Consider the following 14,979-nt stretch of genomic DNA (forward strand, 5'->3'; position numbering starts at 1 on the left):
TCAACTACTTACTCTGGCAGCATATTCTATACACTGACCACCCTCTGGGTGAAAACATTGCGATTCAGGCTCCTATTGAATCACTCCCCTTTTCACCTTAAGCTTATGCCTTCAAGTTGATAATTCTCTAACCCTAATAAGACTGTCCACACCCACCTTAGCTCTTCCTCTCATAGATCCCAGCATCATGGTCAGTTGAAATGGCTTTATATATCTAAGTGTTCCAATGAGCCTACCTCCATTAGCTCTGTTATTAACCTGTGGTGTATAGTTGGATTGAAGATAAAAATTCATTGATCAGCTAGGACTGTTGTGTTTGAAGAAAGGGAATTCCAGGGAAACTTTGGAGAGCAGAGCTTCAGATAAGCTGAATTTTCAAGATTTGGAGGTTACTGATCATCTCTTAGATACAAGATACTGTAATCCTAAGCAACACAGCATGCTGGAGGAACTCAGTAGGTCAACCAGCACCTGTGGAGGAAAATGTAAGTTGACATTTGGGGTCAAGACTGTTCAGCTGTTCATCTGGGCAAAAAGATATAGAGTTATAAATAATAATAAAGTACAAAGAAGGAGAGGAAAAGGGTGGGGCAAGATATTGCAGGTGATAGGTGGATCCAGGTGTGAGGAGAGTCAATAGGCAGATGAGAGATGGAAGAGTGGAAATGGCGCCAGAAGCTGGGAAGTGACAAAGGGTTGGAAATGGAAACTGATGAGGAGAAGTAGGTAGACTAGGGAGAGAGGAGGGAAGAGTAGGGAATGGAAACAGTAGACAAAGATCTTGGTGATGGGCAGATGGAACGGATGGAGGAGGATAAAGAGACATGGAGATGGGGGTGAGATGAATTGAGGGGGAAAAGGTATGGTGGGGGATGAGGAAGGGGTGTGGTTACTGGAAGAAGGAAAATACAGTGCTCACACTACCATGGTGCAAACTACACAGGTAGAATATAGATGCCCTTCCTAACTGGTTCTCTGAAACAGAGGCACATTTAGGTAATTAGTTCTCATCCACTGATGTTACTTTGAAATGTATGCTTAGAAATCATTCTCCAGTCAGAAATGCTAGGCTCACTGCAAAATAGCAAAATGTTGTACTCTGAATCCTAAATTCAATCCTACTGAAGTTAATGGAATGATCTGGCTTTATGTTTTCTTTTTGACTACAGTCTGTAATCCTTTAAGGACACAAGATTTGCTGAGAAAATTCATTTAACAATGAGTTGCAATATAATATATTTTCAATTTGATTTTTGATAATAAGGAGGGTTTCATACTTTTTCCAAAACATTTGGCAGTAGACTTTTTAAGATGCAAATCATTTGCAAAGACTAATCCAATTCCCAAAACTGCTTATTTGGACATTATATGGTTTGAGCACTTGTAAATTTTTGATGCATTTTCTATGTGTGAATTTAAAAGAAAAAGAGTTTTGTTCAGCCTTTCACCAAGGTTCCACTTTTTAAATTTTTTTATCGTTATATACTGTACTAACTCCATCTTACAGTTCCAGTACGGTACTGGGAATGTGGATGGGGAAATAAGACCAGTTCTGAAGATACAGGGTTAAATTGAGGTCATCTGGGAGTAAAACTTAATTTCTTAAGGACATACATATGTCAGACTGGAGATTCAATGGTTACCATTGGTCCAACAGAATATGGCCTCTCCTCCATTGACTCTGTCTCCACTTCTGGTTGCCTCAGAAAAGCAGCTAACATAACCAAAGACCCCATCCACCTGGACATTCACTCACTATTATAAGACTCTTGAATGAACCCTTCATACAGTAAAGATGAATTCTTGCTCTCACTCAACCTTGTGTTGGCCCTTGCACTGCTTTTGTTTCCCTGCACTGTACTTTCTATGTAACCGTAATACTATATTCTGCATTGTTTTTTTTAAGTACCTGAATGTAATTACATATTGCATGATCTGCCTGATAGCACACAAAAGTCTTCATTGTGTCTCAGCACACGTTACAAGAATAAAGCAATGTTAGCAATATTACTTGTGTTTTCAATTGTGATTGTTAGATTTATTTTCTGTTCTCCTTGCTGAACATTGCAAATATTTGATTTTGATCTTTCTGCAATTGTCAAGTGGGAATAATTGCAACTGTCAATGTCACAAAAACAAAGGAGCTGGTTGTGGACTACAGGAGGAATGGAGATGGGCTAACCCCTATTGACATCAATGGATCTGGGGTTGAGAGGGTAAACAGCTTCAAGTTCCTCAGCATCCACATCACTGAGGACTTCACATGGTCTGTACACACCAGCTGTGTGATGAAAAAGGCACAGCGGTGCCTCTTTCACCTCAGATGGTCGAGAAAGTTTGATATGGGCCCTCAAATCCTAAGAACTTTCTGCAGGGGTACAATTAAGAGCATTCTGACAGGCTGCATCACTGCCTGGAATGGGAACTGTACTTCCCTCAATCGCAGGACTCTGCAGAGAGTGGTGCAGACAGCCTAGCACATCTGTAGATGTGAACTTCCCATAATTCAGGACATTTACAAGGACAGGTGTGTAAAAATGGCCCTTAAGATCATTGGGGACCCAAGTAATCCCAACCACAACCTATTCCAGCTGCAACCATCGGGGAAGCGGTACCGCAGCATAAAAGCCAGGACAACAGGCTCCGGGACAGCTTCTTCCACCAGGCCATCAGACTGATGAACTCATGCTGATTTGAGTGTGCTCTATATTACATTGACAGTTCTATTTATTACAAATAATTACAAATTACTATGATTGCACATGGCACATTTAGATGGAGACGTAACATAAAGATTTTTACTCCTCATGTATGTGAAGGATGTAAGAAATGAAATCAATTCAATTCAACTTACAAAATGATAAAACCAATGGTCTGTGATGGGTTAGCTAATCTCAGCTACAGTACTGTGCAAAAGTCTTACACATATCTATACAGCTAGGGTGCCCATACTGTAGTGATCTTATGTATTGCACTGCATTGCTACCATGAAAAGAAAACAAATTTCATGGCTTATGTGAGTGATGATAAACCTGGTTCTGATGTGGTTCTCTATCGTGGACTAAGAGTGAGAAGGGGCAGGAAGAGTAGAATCATGGTTAGGAAAAGGGGAAGGGAGAGGGAAGCTTCAGAAAGACATTTTGTAATGATCAATAATGATCAACAAACCAATTGTTTGGAATCAGAAGTCCTTGACTGGTATCTCAGGTCTTGGTTTGTCTGCAACCGCACCACCCCCTGCCCTGGTACTCCTACTCAGACCCCTCCCGCGCCACTCCACCCTCACTATTCCCAACATCCCGTGCTCCCGCCAGATTACAAACTCACTCTCCACTCCACATTGACAAAAACAGTATTGTGCAAAAAATCGTAGGCACCCTAGCTATATATGTGTGTCTAAGTCTTTTGCACAGTTTTCTATGTAACAGTTTGTCTGGGTCAGAGTTACCGGGAGAGAATCAGCCATGGTTCTCACTTCTGAATGCTATCCATTGGCAGAGTAGAGGTAAAGTAATTTCATGAGGACAGGACAGATAGAACCTGCAGGAATGAAACTCATGCTGACACTCATCCAGAACCACAAATGAAGTATGTTCAACTTATCTTGGAAGCAGAAATACGTATAACCAGAGAATAAGCACAAATCAATGGTTATGCACCTCAAATCTATTATTTAGGTCCCCAAGTCAACACACTCTAGTGCCTGTACCTCCCTAACTGAACATACGTTAATTAATACCTGTGATACATGACTGAAACCGCAGTTAGTGCTTATGAAACTACTGTATATTTCAATATACATCAATCACCCTGAAATTATACATTTGACATGTTCTATTTGTCAACTAACTTGGCAAGCAAAACAGTAATAGAACTAGAATTCTCTGAAAGTGTACCAGAATTCTCATCACACCGCTGTACTTTATACTTCCGCTCAATTTCAGCCACAAATATACACTGTTACATGCAATTTAGCACTGTTACTAGGGTTCATTAATTTCATTAGTAGCAGTTTGAATATGCATTATATGTAGCAAACTAAATAACCAAGACACAGAAACAGAGCTTCAAGACATCATTGAACTATTTATTACTCAGCCAACATAATTGTTTTCATTATGGCTTTATCATTCATAGAGTGTGCTCCTTTAAGTAGTTATTTTACCATCTCAACTGAAGGCAGCATTTCTGACTTCATTTGCTGCTAAAACAGAACAATTATTTCAATTTAAAAAAAAGAGATGCTGGAGGAATTCAGAGGGCCAGGCAGAATCTGTGGAGGGAAATGAATCCACCCCAATAAAGGGTCTTGATCCAGAAGGTTAACTGTCCATTTCCCTCTGCAGATGTTGTCTGACCAACTGAGATTCTCTAACAAATTGTTTGTTGCTCAGGATTCCAGCATCTGCAGTATCTTGAGTTTCTAATTATTTTAATACACAACTTCAAACCAAGAACAGTAGATTGTCGGAGTGATAGTCCGCCAGAAGAGAATCAATCAAACCACCATTCTACCTTCTAAATTTCAGAGACAGGAAATGCAACTCATATAATCCCTTCTACTCGCTATTTAAACTTTAGAATCCAGACAGCATTAACAATTTTGTGCTATTAACAGATACTTAAATAATCCAGTTAATTTTTGGATGAGATTCCAGGCTTTCAACTCTACCCATAGAAGTGCTGCAGGAACTATTAGTTCAGCAATCCCCATCAGACAGAGCAGCCCAGCAGGAGATTCAGAGCTTCACACTTAAGCCACAACTGAGGACCTTTCAAAGCCAAGGGTGCAGCAGTACAAAAGAAGCCCTGTGAAGAGGTAGGTCATCAATGCCCTTCTGCTCCACCAAGGCTTCAGAAATTGTCCCGTTGTATCAATATAACTCTTGACAAAAGAGTTCACAAGGATGGATTAGGAAAACTCAGACACTCTTACTTCATGTGGAAGGTTTGGGCAAAAGATTTATTCTCATCTAACACCTCCACCAAAAAAGAATACTTTGTTTGGCAACAAAATTTTAGAGCTTTAGAATTAAATGTTTTGGAATACACCAGAATACACCATGGAATGTCATGCCAGAGGAAGTCGTTGAAGCAGGTACAATAACAGCATTAAAAAGGTACTTGGATAGGAAAGGTTTGGAGGAATAGCGGCCAAACACACACAGATGGGACTTGCTTAGATGGGAATCTTGATCTGTGTGGAACAATTGGGCCAAAGGGCCTGTTTCCATGCTGTAAAACTTGATTGCTGTTTTACAAATTATTCTAAAGCAGCAAATTTTGCTGATGAAGCATCTTTGAGAGAATATTTCCCACTGGAGACACAGGAAAATTTGAATTAGCAACTCAAATGATGCCTGCAGTGTAAACACACTGATTGCTTTTTACCTTTAAATTATAACTGAGAACCTATAGGACTAATTTTGTATCATGCTAATTATGGAGTTAACAATATGAGCTACACAAACCAGATAATCCAAAAGAGAATTAGTCTCTTTCAGGGAGTCTACAAACATATTGAGAATGTTCAACAAGTTCCATCTGGAAGCTGCTGTGTTGGCAAGCAGAAAGGTTGTAAAATCAGAAAATAACCCTTCAAATATTGTGCTAGTTTAAATAGTTATTTTGGATTCAATGAAAGAGGAAGAGGAAGGGGGTTGTATTTCATCATGGGTCATCTTTTACAGGATACAGGAGCCTGAAGACACTCACTCAACATTTCAGGAACAGCTTCTTCTCTTCCTCCTTCAGATTTCTGAATGGACTTTTAACCCATGAATACTATTTCAGTATTTTCCCCTCTTTCTGCACTGCTTATTTTATTTAACTATTTTCACAGATATGTACTTTACATTGCAATTTATACTTCTCATTACTATGTATTACAATGTACTGCTGCCACAAAACAACAAATTTCATGACCTATGCCAATGATATTAAACCCTGATTCAGATCCTTATCAAGAGTCTCTTCAGACAAGGAAAAGAAACCTGGAAGTGGAATAATCATAGTGAATTTGATAAAGTAAAGAAGGTGAATCAATAAATTATTTCTTGAAACCAATTCTTTAATAGGTTTGACAATTGGCCTCCTGCTCACACCCCTCTTAGCAGACCAGTCCAGGTGTTGAGACATCCAATACTCTCTCAGCACCAACACCTTTCTTCTTCCTCCCTTCAGTTCAACACATGGATGAACACCACAGGTCACCACTGTCTGTATCCCCTCTTTGCCCTGCAGCTACCATCCACACCTCTACATACCAGCTGCTATCATCCCAATCTTTACCACCCCCAGTCCCACCTTCCACCAACTCTCTAGTCATTATGGACTCACCTTCATTACTGAGCAGGTGAGAAGGGCTCGGGGCGAACTCAGACACGGCAAAGACTGGCACTGGATGGTGTGAGCCCCAAGGTCCTGAAAGTGTGTGCTGAGCAGCTGTGTGGAGTTTTCCAACGCATTTTCAACCTGACTCTCAGCCTGGAAAAGGTCTCGACTGTGTGGAAAGCATCACATGTGGTCCCAGTACCCGAGAAGGGCTGACCAAAAGTCTTGAATGATTATCATCTAGTGGCCCTGACCTCACACATCTTAAAGACGCTAGAAAGGCTGGTCCTGGCTCACCTCCGACCCCTGGTCAGATCAGCCCTCAATCCTCTGCAGTTTTTGGACACTGAACTCAATGATGCTGTCATCTACCGGCTGAACAGACATTGGACTGCTCATTTGGATAAGCAAGACAGCACTGCAAAGTTCATGCTTTTTGATTTCCCAAGTTCCTTCAATACCATACTGCCCTAATTGCTGGGGGAGAAGCTCCATTCAATGCAGGTTGGCACTCCATTGTATCCTAGATAATGGACTGGCAGACCACAGTTTGTGCAGCTTCAGAGCTGCATGTCGGACATGGCTATAAGCAGCACTGGGGCCCTGCAGGTACTGTATTGGCTACCTTCCTGTTTAATCTGTATACATCAGACCTTTCATACAACACTGAGTCATGTCAACTGCAGAAATTCTCTGATGACTCAGCAATATTTGGGTATGTAAAGAGAGGAATACAGGGGCCTGGTAGAGGACTTTGTTAAATGATAAAGCTGAATCATCTGCAGCTCAACATCAGCAAGACAAAGGAGATGGTGATGGACTTTAGGAAGACTAAGCCTGCAGTGTTCCCTGTTACTATTGATAGTGAGGACGTGAATATAGTGAGGACCTACAAGTACCTGGGGCTGCACCTGGATGACAGACTTGAGTGGAGTACTAACACAGAGGCTGTGTACAAGAAGGACCAGAGTTGCCTCTCAGGAGACAGAGATCCTTTGGAGTACGCAGGCTGCTCCATCACATGGTCTGCTGGTCTGCTGTCACCAGTACAATCTTCTATGTGGTGCTGTGCTGGGGCAATGGGTAAACTGATTAGAATTGCTGGCTCTGTTACAGATGACAAACTGGACACATTGGAGGCTGTGGTATGACAAAGGATCCTACAGAAATCCTGACAATTCTGGACAATGTTTCTCACCCGCTGCATGCCACCTTGGTTGTACAGAGGAACACTTTTAGTAATAGACTAAGACAACAGCGCTGCTCCAAAGAGTGCAATATGAGGCTATTCTTACCCTTGGCTCTTAAGCTCTATAATGTGTCAACCTATAGCTGTGGGAGTGATGACCTCCTCCTTTTAGACTGTTTGTGTAAACTTATTTTTTCTGCTTCTCTTCTAATACTTGTATATCTGTGCACTTGTAATGCTACTGTGACACTGCAATTTCCTTTGGGATCAATAAAGAATCTATCTATCTGTCTATTTTGGAAGCTGAATTAAGTTGCACCAAGTTCAATAGATATTGATAATAATCAATAAAAAGCATTTTCTATAATATTTGATTTTTTTCAATTCCACAAAAATACAACAGCAATTGAGCCAAGGTTCTGGTAGTGTGTCGAAGAATGAGCTCTTTTCTTTGAATAAGAATCTTATGAAGTCAAGTCCAAATCCAGACATTTCAGCAAAAAGTCTAGGCTGCTGCTCCAGGATAGTATTGGAGTGCTACACTGATAAAAGTGTGGTCATTTGTTAGACGTTTTAAATTGAAGCACAATGTGCCCTATCAAATGAAGTAAACTAATTAGAAAGTTAGTTTTCTCCTTGTGTCTGGTCAATATATATTCTTCATAATTTATCTAGTCTTCATCAAACTGTAGTCTGTAAGAAATTAGAGTACACAAATTGTCTGCTATGTACCTCCACTGAAAAACAATACTGAAAATTTGCCTTATGTCACTTTGGACACTCTGCAAAGAATGTGTCATATATTATGTAGATGCAGGTTCTGTTTTTAATTGTAATTGGATGTAAATTATTTTGATCTTTTGTACCATTGATTTATTTTGTAATGTTCAGTAATTTTAATGTCTTGCACTGTATTGTTGCAAAATAAAAACAAATTTCATGCCCTATGTTAGAGATTATAAACCTGATTCTGATATACAACAATAACTTGTATTTTGCAACATATTCAATGCATTAATCATTCCAAATTGGTTTGTAAGAACCATTAGATAAATAGCTTGTCAATAGCAAACATAGAAATAATGAAACTAATTAGTTTCAAAAAATTAGTAGTTTCATTAGTTATAAATTATTCTGATAAGCATATTTAAAATTATTAAAATTGGTGTAAATAATTCAAGATTTCTTTCTAAACAGGTAAAAAAAAATAGTTGAACAGTTTGATGCACAGCCTGAACATATTGTATTTGTGCTTTGCTCAGTGGAACAAATGGTTCATCAACGAGTTGGGCAATGGTAGGTAATATTAGTGTCGCAGAGGAGAGCTTTGCTCTGCTCTCAGAACACCACAGAAAATGAAAAAGACAAGAATGTTGAAAATACTGCTTAAATATTCAGTAACTGTTGCAAACTATTATGGGAAGTAAACCTGGTAAACCAACAAACAAAATCTGGCTTGTAAATCATATTTCTCTTCAAATTCTGCCAAGGGTTTAACACAAAGCATGAATACTAGCTTTGTCATGTTGAACAATAACTTCCATAATGGGACAAACAAATTGCAATAGTAATCATCTGATATTATGCTATTACTGGGCACCCTAGGATATAGAGAATTAAATCAGTTTCTGCATTGTCGTACTCTGCCTTTATAATATAATAACAATAGCTCTAAGATAATTTCTCAGAAATTAAAATAATTGAAAGCAAGGTTTAATTTATTAATACTGGAATAATTTAATTCAAGTCCTGTGCTGAACTGTGAAGCTGTAGGTAATGTAGCCATTCCATGGATAGATTCAATTCTAACTTCTGGTGCTGTTTTTGTGGATTTTTTACATTCTCCAGTGACTATGCTGGTATTCTCCAGGTGTTCCAGTTTCCTCCTAGATCCCAAAGATGTGCTGATTGATAGAGTTCTTAATGACTGTAAATTGGGTATGTAGAGGATGCATCAGGGAGACATTGTTGGATAGATAAAAGAGAATGAGTGGCAGAATGGAATCCTGTGATTGGACTAAAGGGATCTCTCCGATAGCTAGCGCAGACTCAAATGCTCTCTTTGGTGTCATAAGGAAATATGGAAATATGAGAAACATTGTGCCATAGTCAGGGGGTAATGTCCTTCATTCTTCAAAATGAGTCTGACCAGTCTACATATTCAGGGCCTTTACTCCTTATTTATCTATCTGCATCGCACTTTCTCTGGAACTGTAACACAATATTATGCATATTTTTTGTTTTCCCACTTTGTACTGCATCAATATATTTATGTTTGGAATGATCTGTCTAGAAGACATGCAAAACAAAGCTTTCCACTGCAACTCAGCACATGGGACAATAATAAACCAATTACCAATTGTTCCTGAAAGCTGTGTGAAAGAATTTAATGATTACCTCCTGCAGAATTCTCTTTAGCTTGAGAAGCATAGTCTTTACTGCTGTACAGTCCTGCATCATGAGTCGCAAGGACAATGGGTCCAGACCACCAGCACACTCTTCCTCCCTCAGAAAGGAGCAGTCCGAAGATGTCCCACCAGGCCATTGGTTGTTCCGAGCAGGTCTACGCTCTCCATGTTCAACTTCCTTTGTAAAGACAGACCTTAGAAAGAGGAGTAATAACAAACTTGGGTCAAAAACTCTACACATAATCAAATTTCAAATCTGTATGCAGCAGCAGAAAACCAGACAATTCAGCCCTTTGAATACATGCAGCCCACGAAAGTGACACAGTGAAAGTGAAATTGCATAATGAAAATATGCAATTTCATTATGGCGAAGGAATCTAATCAGACAATCAAATCTATATTACCTCAGAGGATCACAGTAACTCCATCCCCTCATCTACTTCCATGTAACCTATATATAAATAATCTTTCACATGATTATTTATATCCCCAGTACTCCCACCAGCCATCTAGAGAAGGGGCAGTTAACAGCTAACAAATCTGCCAATGAGCTCATGTAGGTGGCCAAAGAAAGATTTTGCAATTGCCACTCAGGTAGCACTAGAGGACAGAAATTAAGGTGCATTGAAGTTGTTCTTCTGAAATTTTACCTCTAGGTGAATGACCCTTTCCATTCATGGATTACATGTGTGGATTTAATAGAACCACAGAACATTACAGCACAGAAATAGGCCTTTTGGCCCTTCTTGGCTGTGCTGAACCATTTTTCTGCCTAGTCTCACTGACCTGCACCTGGACCATATCCCTCCATACACCTCTCATCCATGTACCTGTCCAAGTTTTTCTTAAATATTAAAAGTGAGCCCGCATTTACCACTTTATCTGGCAGCTCATTCCACACTCCCACCACCCTCTGTGTGAAGAAGCTCCCCCTAAAGTTCCCTTTAAACTTTTTCCCCTTCACCCTTAACCCATGTCCTCTGGTTTTTTTCTCCCCTAGCCTCAGTGGAAAAAGCTTGCTTGCATTCACTCTATCTATACCCCTCATAATTTTATACACCTCTATCAAATCTCCCCTCATTCTTCTACGCTCCAGGGAATAAAGTCCTAACCTATTCAACCTTTCTCTGTAACTCAATTTCTCAAGTCCGGGCAACATCCTTGCAAACCTTCTCTGCACTCTTTCAACCTTATTAATATTCTTCCTGTAATTAGGTGACCAAAACTGCACACAATACTCCAAATTCGGCCTCACCAATGTCTTATATAACCTCAACATAACATTCCAACTTTTATATTCAATACTTTGATTTATAAAGGCCAATGTACCAAAAGCTCTCTTTATGACCCTATCAACCTGTGATGCCACTTATAGGGAATTATGTATCTGTATTCCCAGATCCCTCTGTTCTACTGCACACCTTAGTGTCCTACCATTTACCTTGTATGTTCTACCTTGGTTTGTCCTTCTAAAGTGCAATACCTCACACTTATCTGCATTAAACTCCATCTGCCATTTTCAGCCCATTTTTCCAGATGGTCCAAATCCCTCTGCAAGCTTTGAAAACCTTCCTCACTGTCCACTACACCTCCAATCTTTGTATCATCAGCAAATTTGATCCAGTTTACCACTTCATCATCAAGATCATTGATATAGATGACAAATAACAATGGACCCAGCACTGATCCCCGTGGCACACTACTAGTCACAGGCCTCCACTCAGAGAAGCAATCCTCCACTACTACTCTCTGACTCCTCCCACTGAGCCAATGTCTAATCCAATTTACTACCTCACCATGTATACCTAGTGACTGAAGCTTCCTAACTAAGCTCCCATGTGGGAATTTGTCAAAGGCCTTACTGAAGTTCATGTAGACAACATCCACTGCCTTCCACTCATTCAATTTCCTGGTAACCTCCTCGAAAACGCTACTAGATTGGTTAAACATGACCTATCACGCACAAAACCATGTTGACTCTCCCTAATAAGTCCCTGTCCATCCAAATACTTGTAGATTCTATCTCTTAGTACTCCTTACAATAATTTACCTACTATTGACATCAAACTTTATCGGCCCATAATTTCCCAAATTACTTTTAGAGCCTTTTTTAAACAACGGAACAACATGAGCTCTCCTCCAATCCTCCGGCACCTCACCCGTGGATACCGCCATTTTAAAAATATCTGCAAGGACCCCTGCAATTTTAACACTAGTCTCCTTCAAGAGAGAATAGTGAATAGACTAGTATCCGAGGGAATACTCTGTCAGGTCTTGGGGATTCATCTATTCTGATTTGCCTCAAAACAGCAAGCACCTCCTCCACTTTAATCTGTATAGGTTCCATGACCTCACTACTTGTTTGCCTTATTTCCATGGACTCCTTGCCAGTTTCCTTAGTAAATACAGATGCAAAAAACCCATTTAAGATCTCCCCCATTTTGTTTGGTTACATACATAGCCGACCACTCTGATCTTCAAGAGGTCCAATTTTATCCCTTACTATCCTTTTGCTCTAATGCATTAAAGTGTATTGGGTACTTCTGCACAAAGGTGGATAGCCCTGTGCGCGCTTGCATGTTATACGTACCCACAAGGAAGGCAAAAAGGAAAACCTCGGGTGTGTGAACAACTGAGCACATACCAGACCATGTTTCACTGTCAGTTTCTGGAAGAATCCTACCATGGAACATTGTGCTTTTCCTGAGAATTTCTTGGCTACAATAAGACAAATCTAAACAGAGAAACATTACTGCTGGAACTTTACTAGTTTACACACTAAAGCCAAAACTGAAGCACTAAAGCAAGATGATTTGGGCAAGAGGTTTCTCAGTGGAATGCCAACTCTATCTGGAAAACATCTGCAAAGACAAATACAGCAGTGAATGAATATTTTTAATTTGCTAATGTCATTTGCCAATATTGGACTCTGTCCATGTTCTAACTGTTACTGCTCTGCTGGGCAAGTTAACAACCCAGTAAAGTGGTGCTGCACATACTGGGGTTGCTCATTCGATGTTTTCTGGCCAAAGTCTTTCATACCATGCTGGTCCATTATTGGAAACCAAATGAATAATGCAACAAGAATAAAATTTGCACAGCAACAGCTTCAAGCTTACATAGTCCAGAATGATAAAATTATGCGCTTTTTGAGTTTGTATGGAGAGATTTGGAGTAACAGAGGGAAGGAGAAATGTGTCATAGTTCCGTTCATTGTCTATTGGTTTCTGGTCAGATTCATTGACACAGGATGTAGATACTCAATGATTTTTCATTAGTTGGCAATATTTTAAGTTTGAAAAAAATGTGTGGGAGTCAGGGTGGATGAGAGTGAGAATAAGAGAGAAAGAAAGTGAGTAAGAATGATGGTGACAGTGTCGGAGGTATTCACAGATGTGAATGACAGTGTGAGAGAAGAAAGAGAGAGAGAGAGTGTGTGTGCGGGCGCATGAGTGTTTGCACAGCTCAAATGCTATCTAAAAATTTGCTGACGATACAACCATTGTTGGCAGAATATCAGATGGAGACATGAGAGTGTGCAGGAGCAAGATAGATCAGCTGGTTGAGTGGTGTTGCAGCAACAACCTTCCACTCAACATCGACCTAAGAACTGACTGTGGACTTTAGAAAGGGTAAGGCGAGGGAACGCACACCAGTTCTCATAGAGGGATCAGAAGTGGAAAAGGTGAGCAATTTCAAGTTCCGAGGTATCAACATCTCTGAGGATGTATTCTGAGCCCAACGTGTTGATGCAGTTACAAAAAAGGCATGACAGCAGCTATATTTCATGAGGAGCTTGAGGAGATTTGATATGTCACTAAGGACACTCGCAAATTTCTACAGATGAACCATAGAGAGCACTCTAACTGGCTGTATGGCTGTCTGGTACGGGGTTGGGGGGGTGGTAGCTACTGCAAAGGATCGAAAGAAGCTGCAAGAGGTTGTGAGCTCAGTCAGCACCATCATGGGGACTAGCCTCTGTAGTACCAGGACATCTTCAAAAAGCGATGCCTCAAAAACGTGACAACGATCATCAAGGACCCCCATCACCAACAACATGACGTCTTCTCATTGCTGCCCCCAGAAAGGAGGTACAGGAGTCTGAATACACACACTTATCAATTCAGGAACAGCTTCTTTCCCCTCTGCCATCCAATTGCTGAATGGACATTGAACCCATGAAGCCTATCTCACTATTTTTTTACATTACTTATTTAATTTAACTACGATATAAATATACTTACTGTAATTCAGTTTTTATTATTATGTATTGCAATGTACTAATGCTGCAAAAACTACAGATTTCACGACATATGCTCATGATTTTAAACCTGATTCTGATTCTCAAAAGCCTAGGGATGGGTAGGGATCAATGTTGCATCAATGGTGTTAGGACGAAGGTCGTTACCAGGGAAAACTAACTTGTTCTGATGCCAGGCTGCCACAGTGGAGATATTTAACTCTTCAACCATCAGGTTCCTGAACCGGTGTGGATAATTTCACTCACTTCAATACTGAACTGATTCCACAAACTCTGGACTCACTTTCAAAGACTACAAACTCATGTTCTCAAAGGCACCACGAGTGAATCTGCAGATGCTGGAAATAAATAAAAACACAAAACGCTGGCAGAACTCAGCAGGCCAGACAGCAACTATGGGAGGAGGTAGTGACGACGTTTCGGGCCGAAACCCTTCCCATGTTACTTCGTTCCTGATGAAAGGTTTCAGCCCGAAACGTCGTCACTACCTCCTCCCATAGATGCTGTCTGGCCTGCTGAGTTCTGCCAGCATTTTGTGTTTTTAAACTCATGTTCTCAGTATCATGGACAGTTGTACTCATGTGCACATTGTTTAGAAACAAAGAAACACAGAAAAACCTAGAGCATAATGCAAGCCTTTCGGCCCACAAAGTTGTGCCGAACATGTCCCTATCTTAGAAATTACTAGGGTTACCCATAGCCCTCCCTTTTTCTAAGCTCCATGTACCTATTCAAAAGTCTCTTAAAAGACTATCGTATCTGCCTCCACCATCGTTGCCGGCAGCCCA

The 14,979-nt window shown here is 40.2% G+C and overlaps 1 protein-coding gene across 3 annotated transcripts in view; it reads right to left on the reverse strand.

The window, feature by feature from the left end:
• The window catches only part of ccser1 (coiled-coil serine-rich protein 1), a 1,375,213-nt gene that overhangs the window by 756,911 nt on the left and 603,323 nt on the right, over positions 1-14,979 (reverse strand). For all 3 annotated transcript variants that reach the window (XM_073042460.1, XM_073042461.1, XM_073042462.1), the window contains one exon: positions 9,920-10,124. In XM_073042460.1, coding sequence (XP_072898561.1) covers positions 9,920-10,124 — 205 coding nt within the window. The remainder of the gene's footprint in view (positions 1-9,919; positions 10,125-14,979) is intronic.

Source organism: Hemitrygon akajei, chromosome 4, assembly GCF_048418815.1.
Source record: "Hemitrygon akajei chromosome 4, sHemAka1.3, whole genome shotgun sequence".
In the NCBI taxonomy this organism is placed as follows: domain Eukaryota; kingdom Metazoa; phylum Chordata; class Chondrichthyes; order Myliobatiformes; family Dasyatidae; genus Hemitrygon; species Hemitrygon akajei.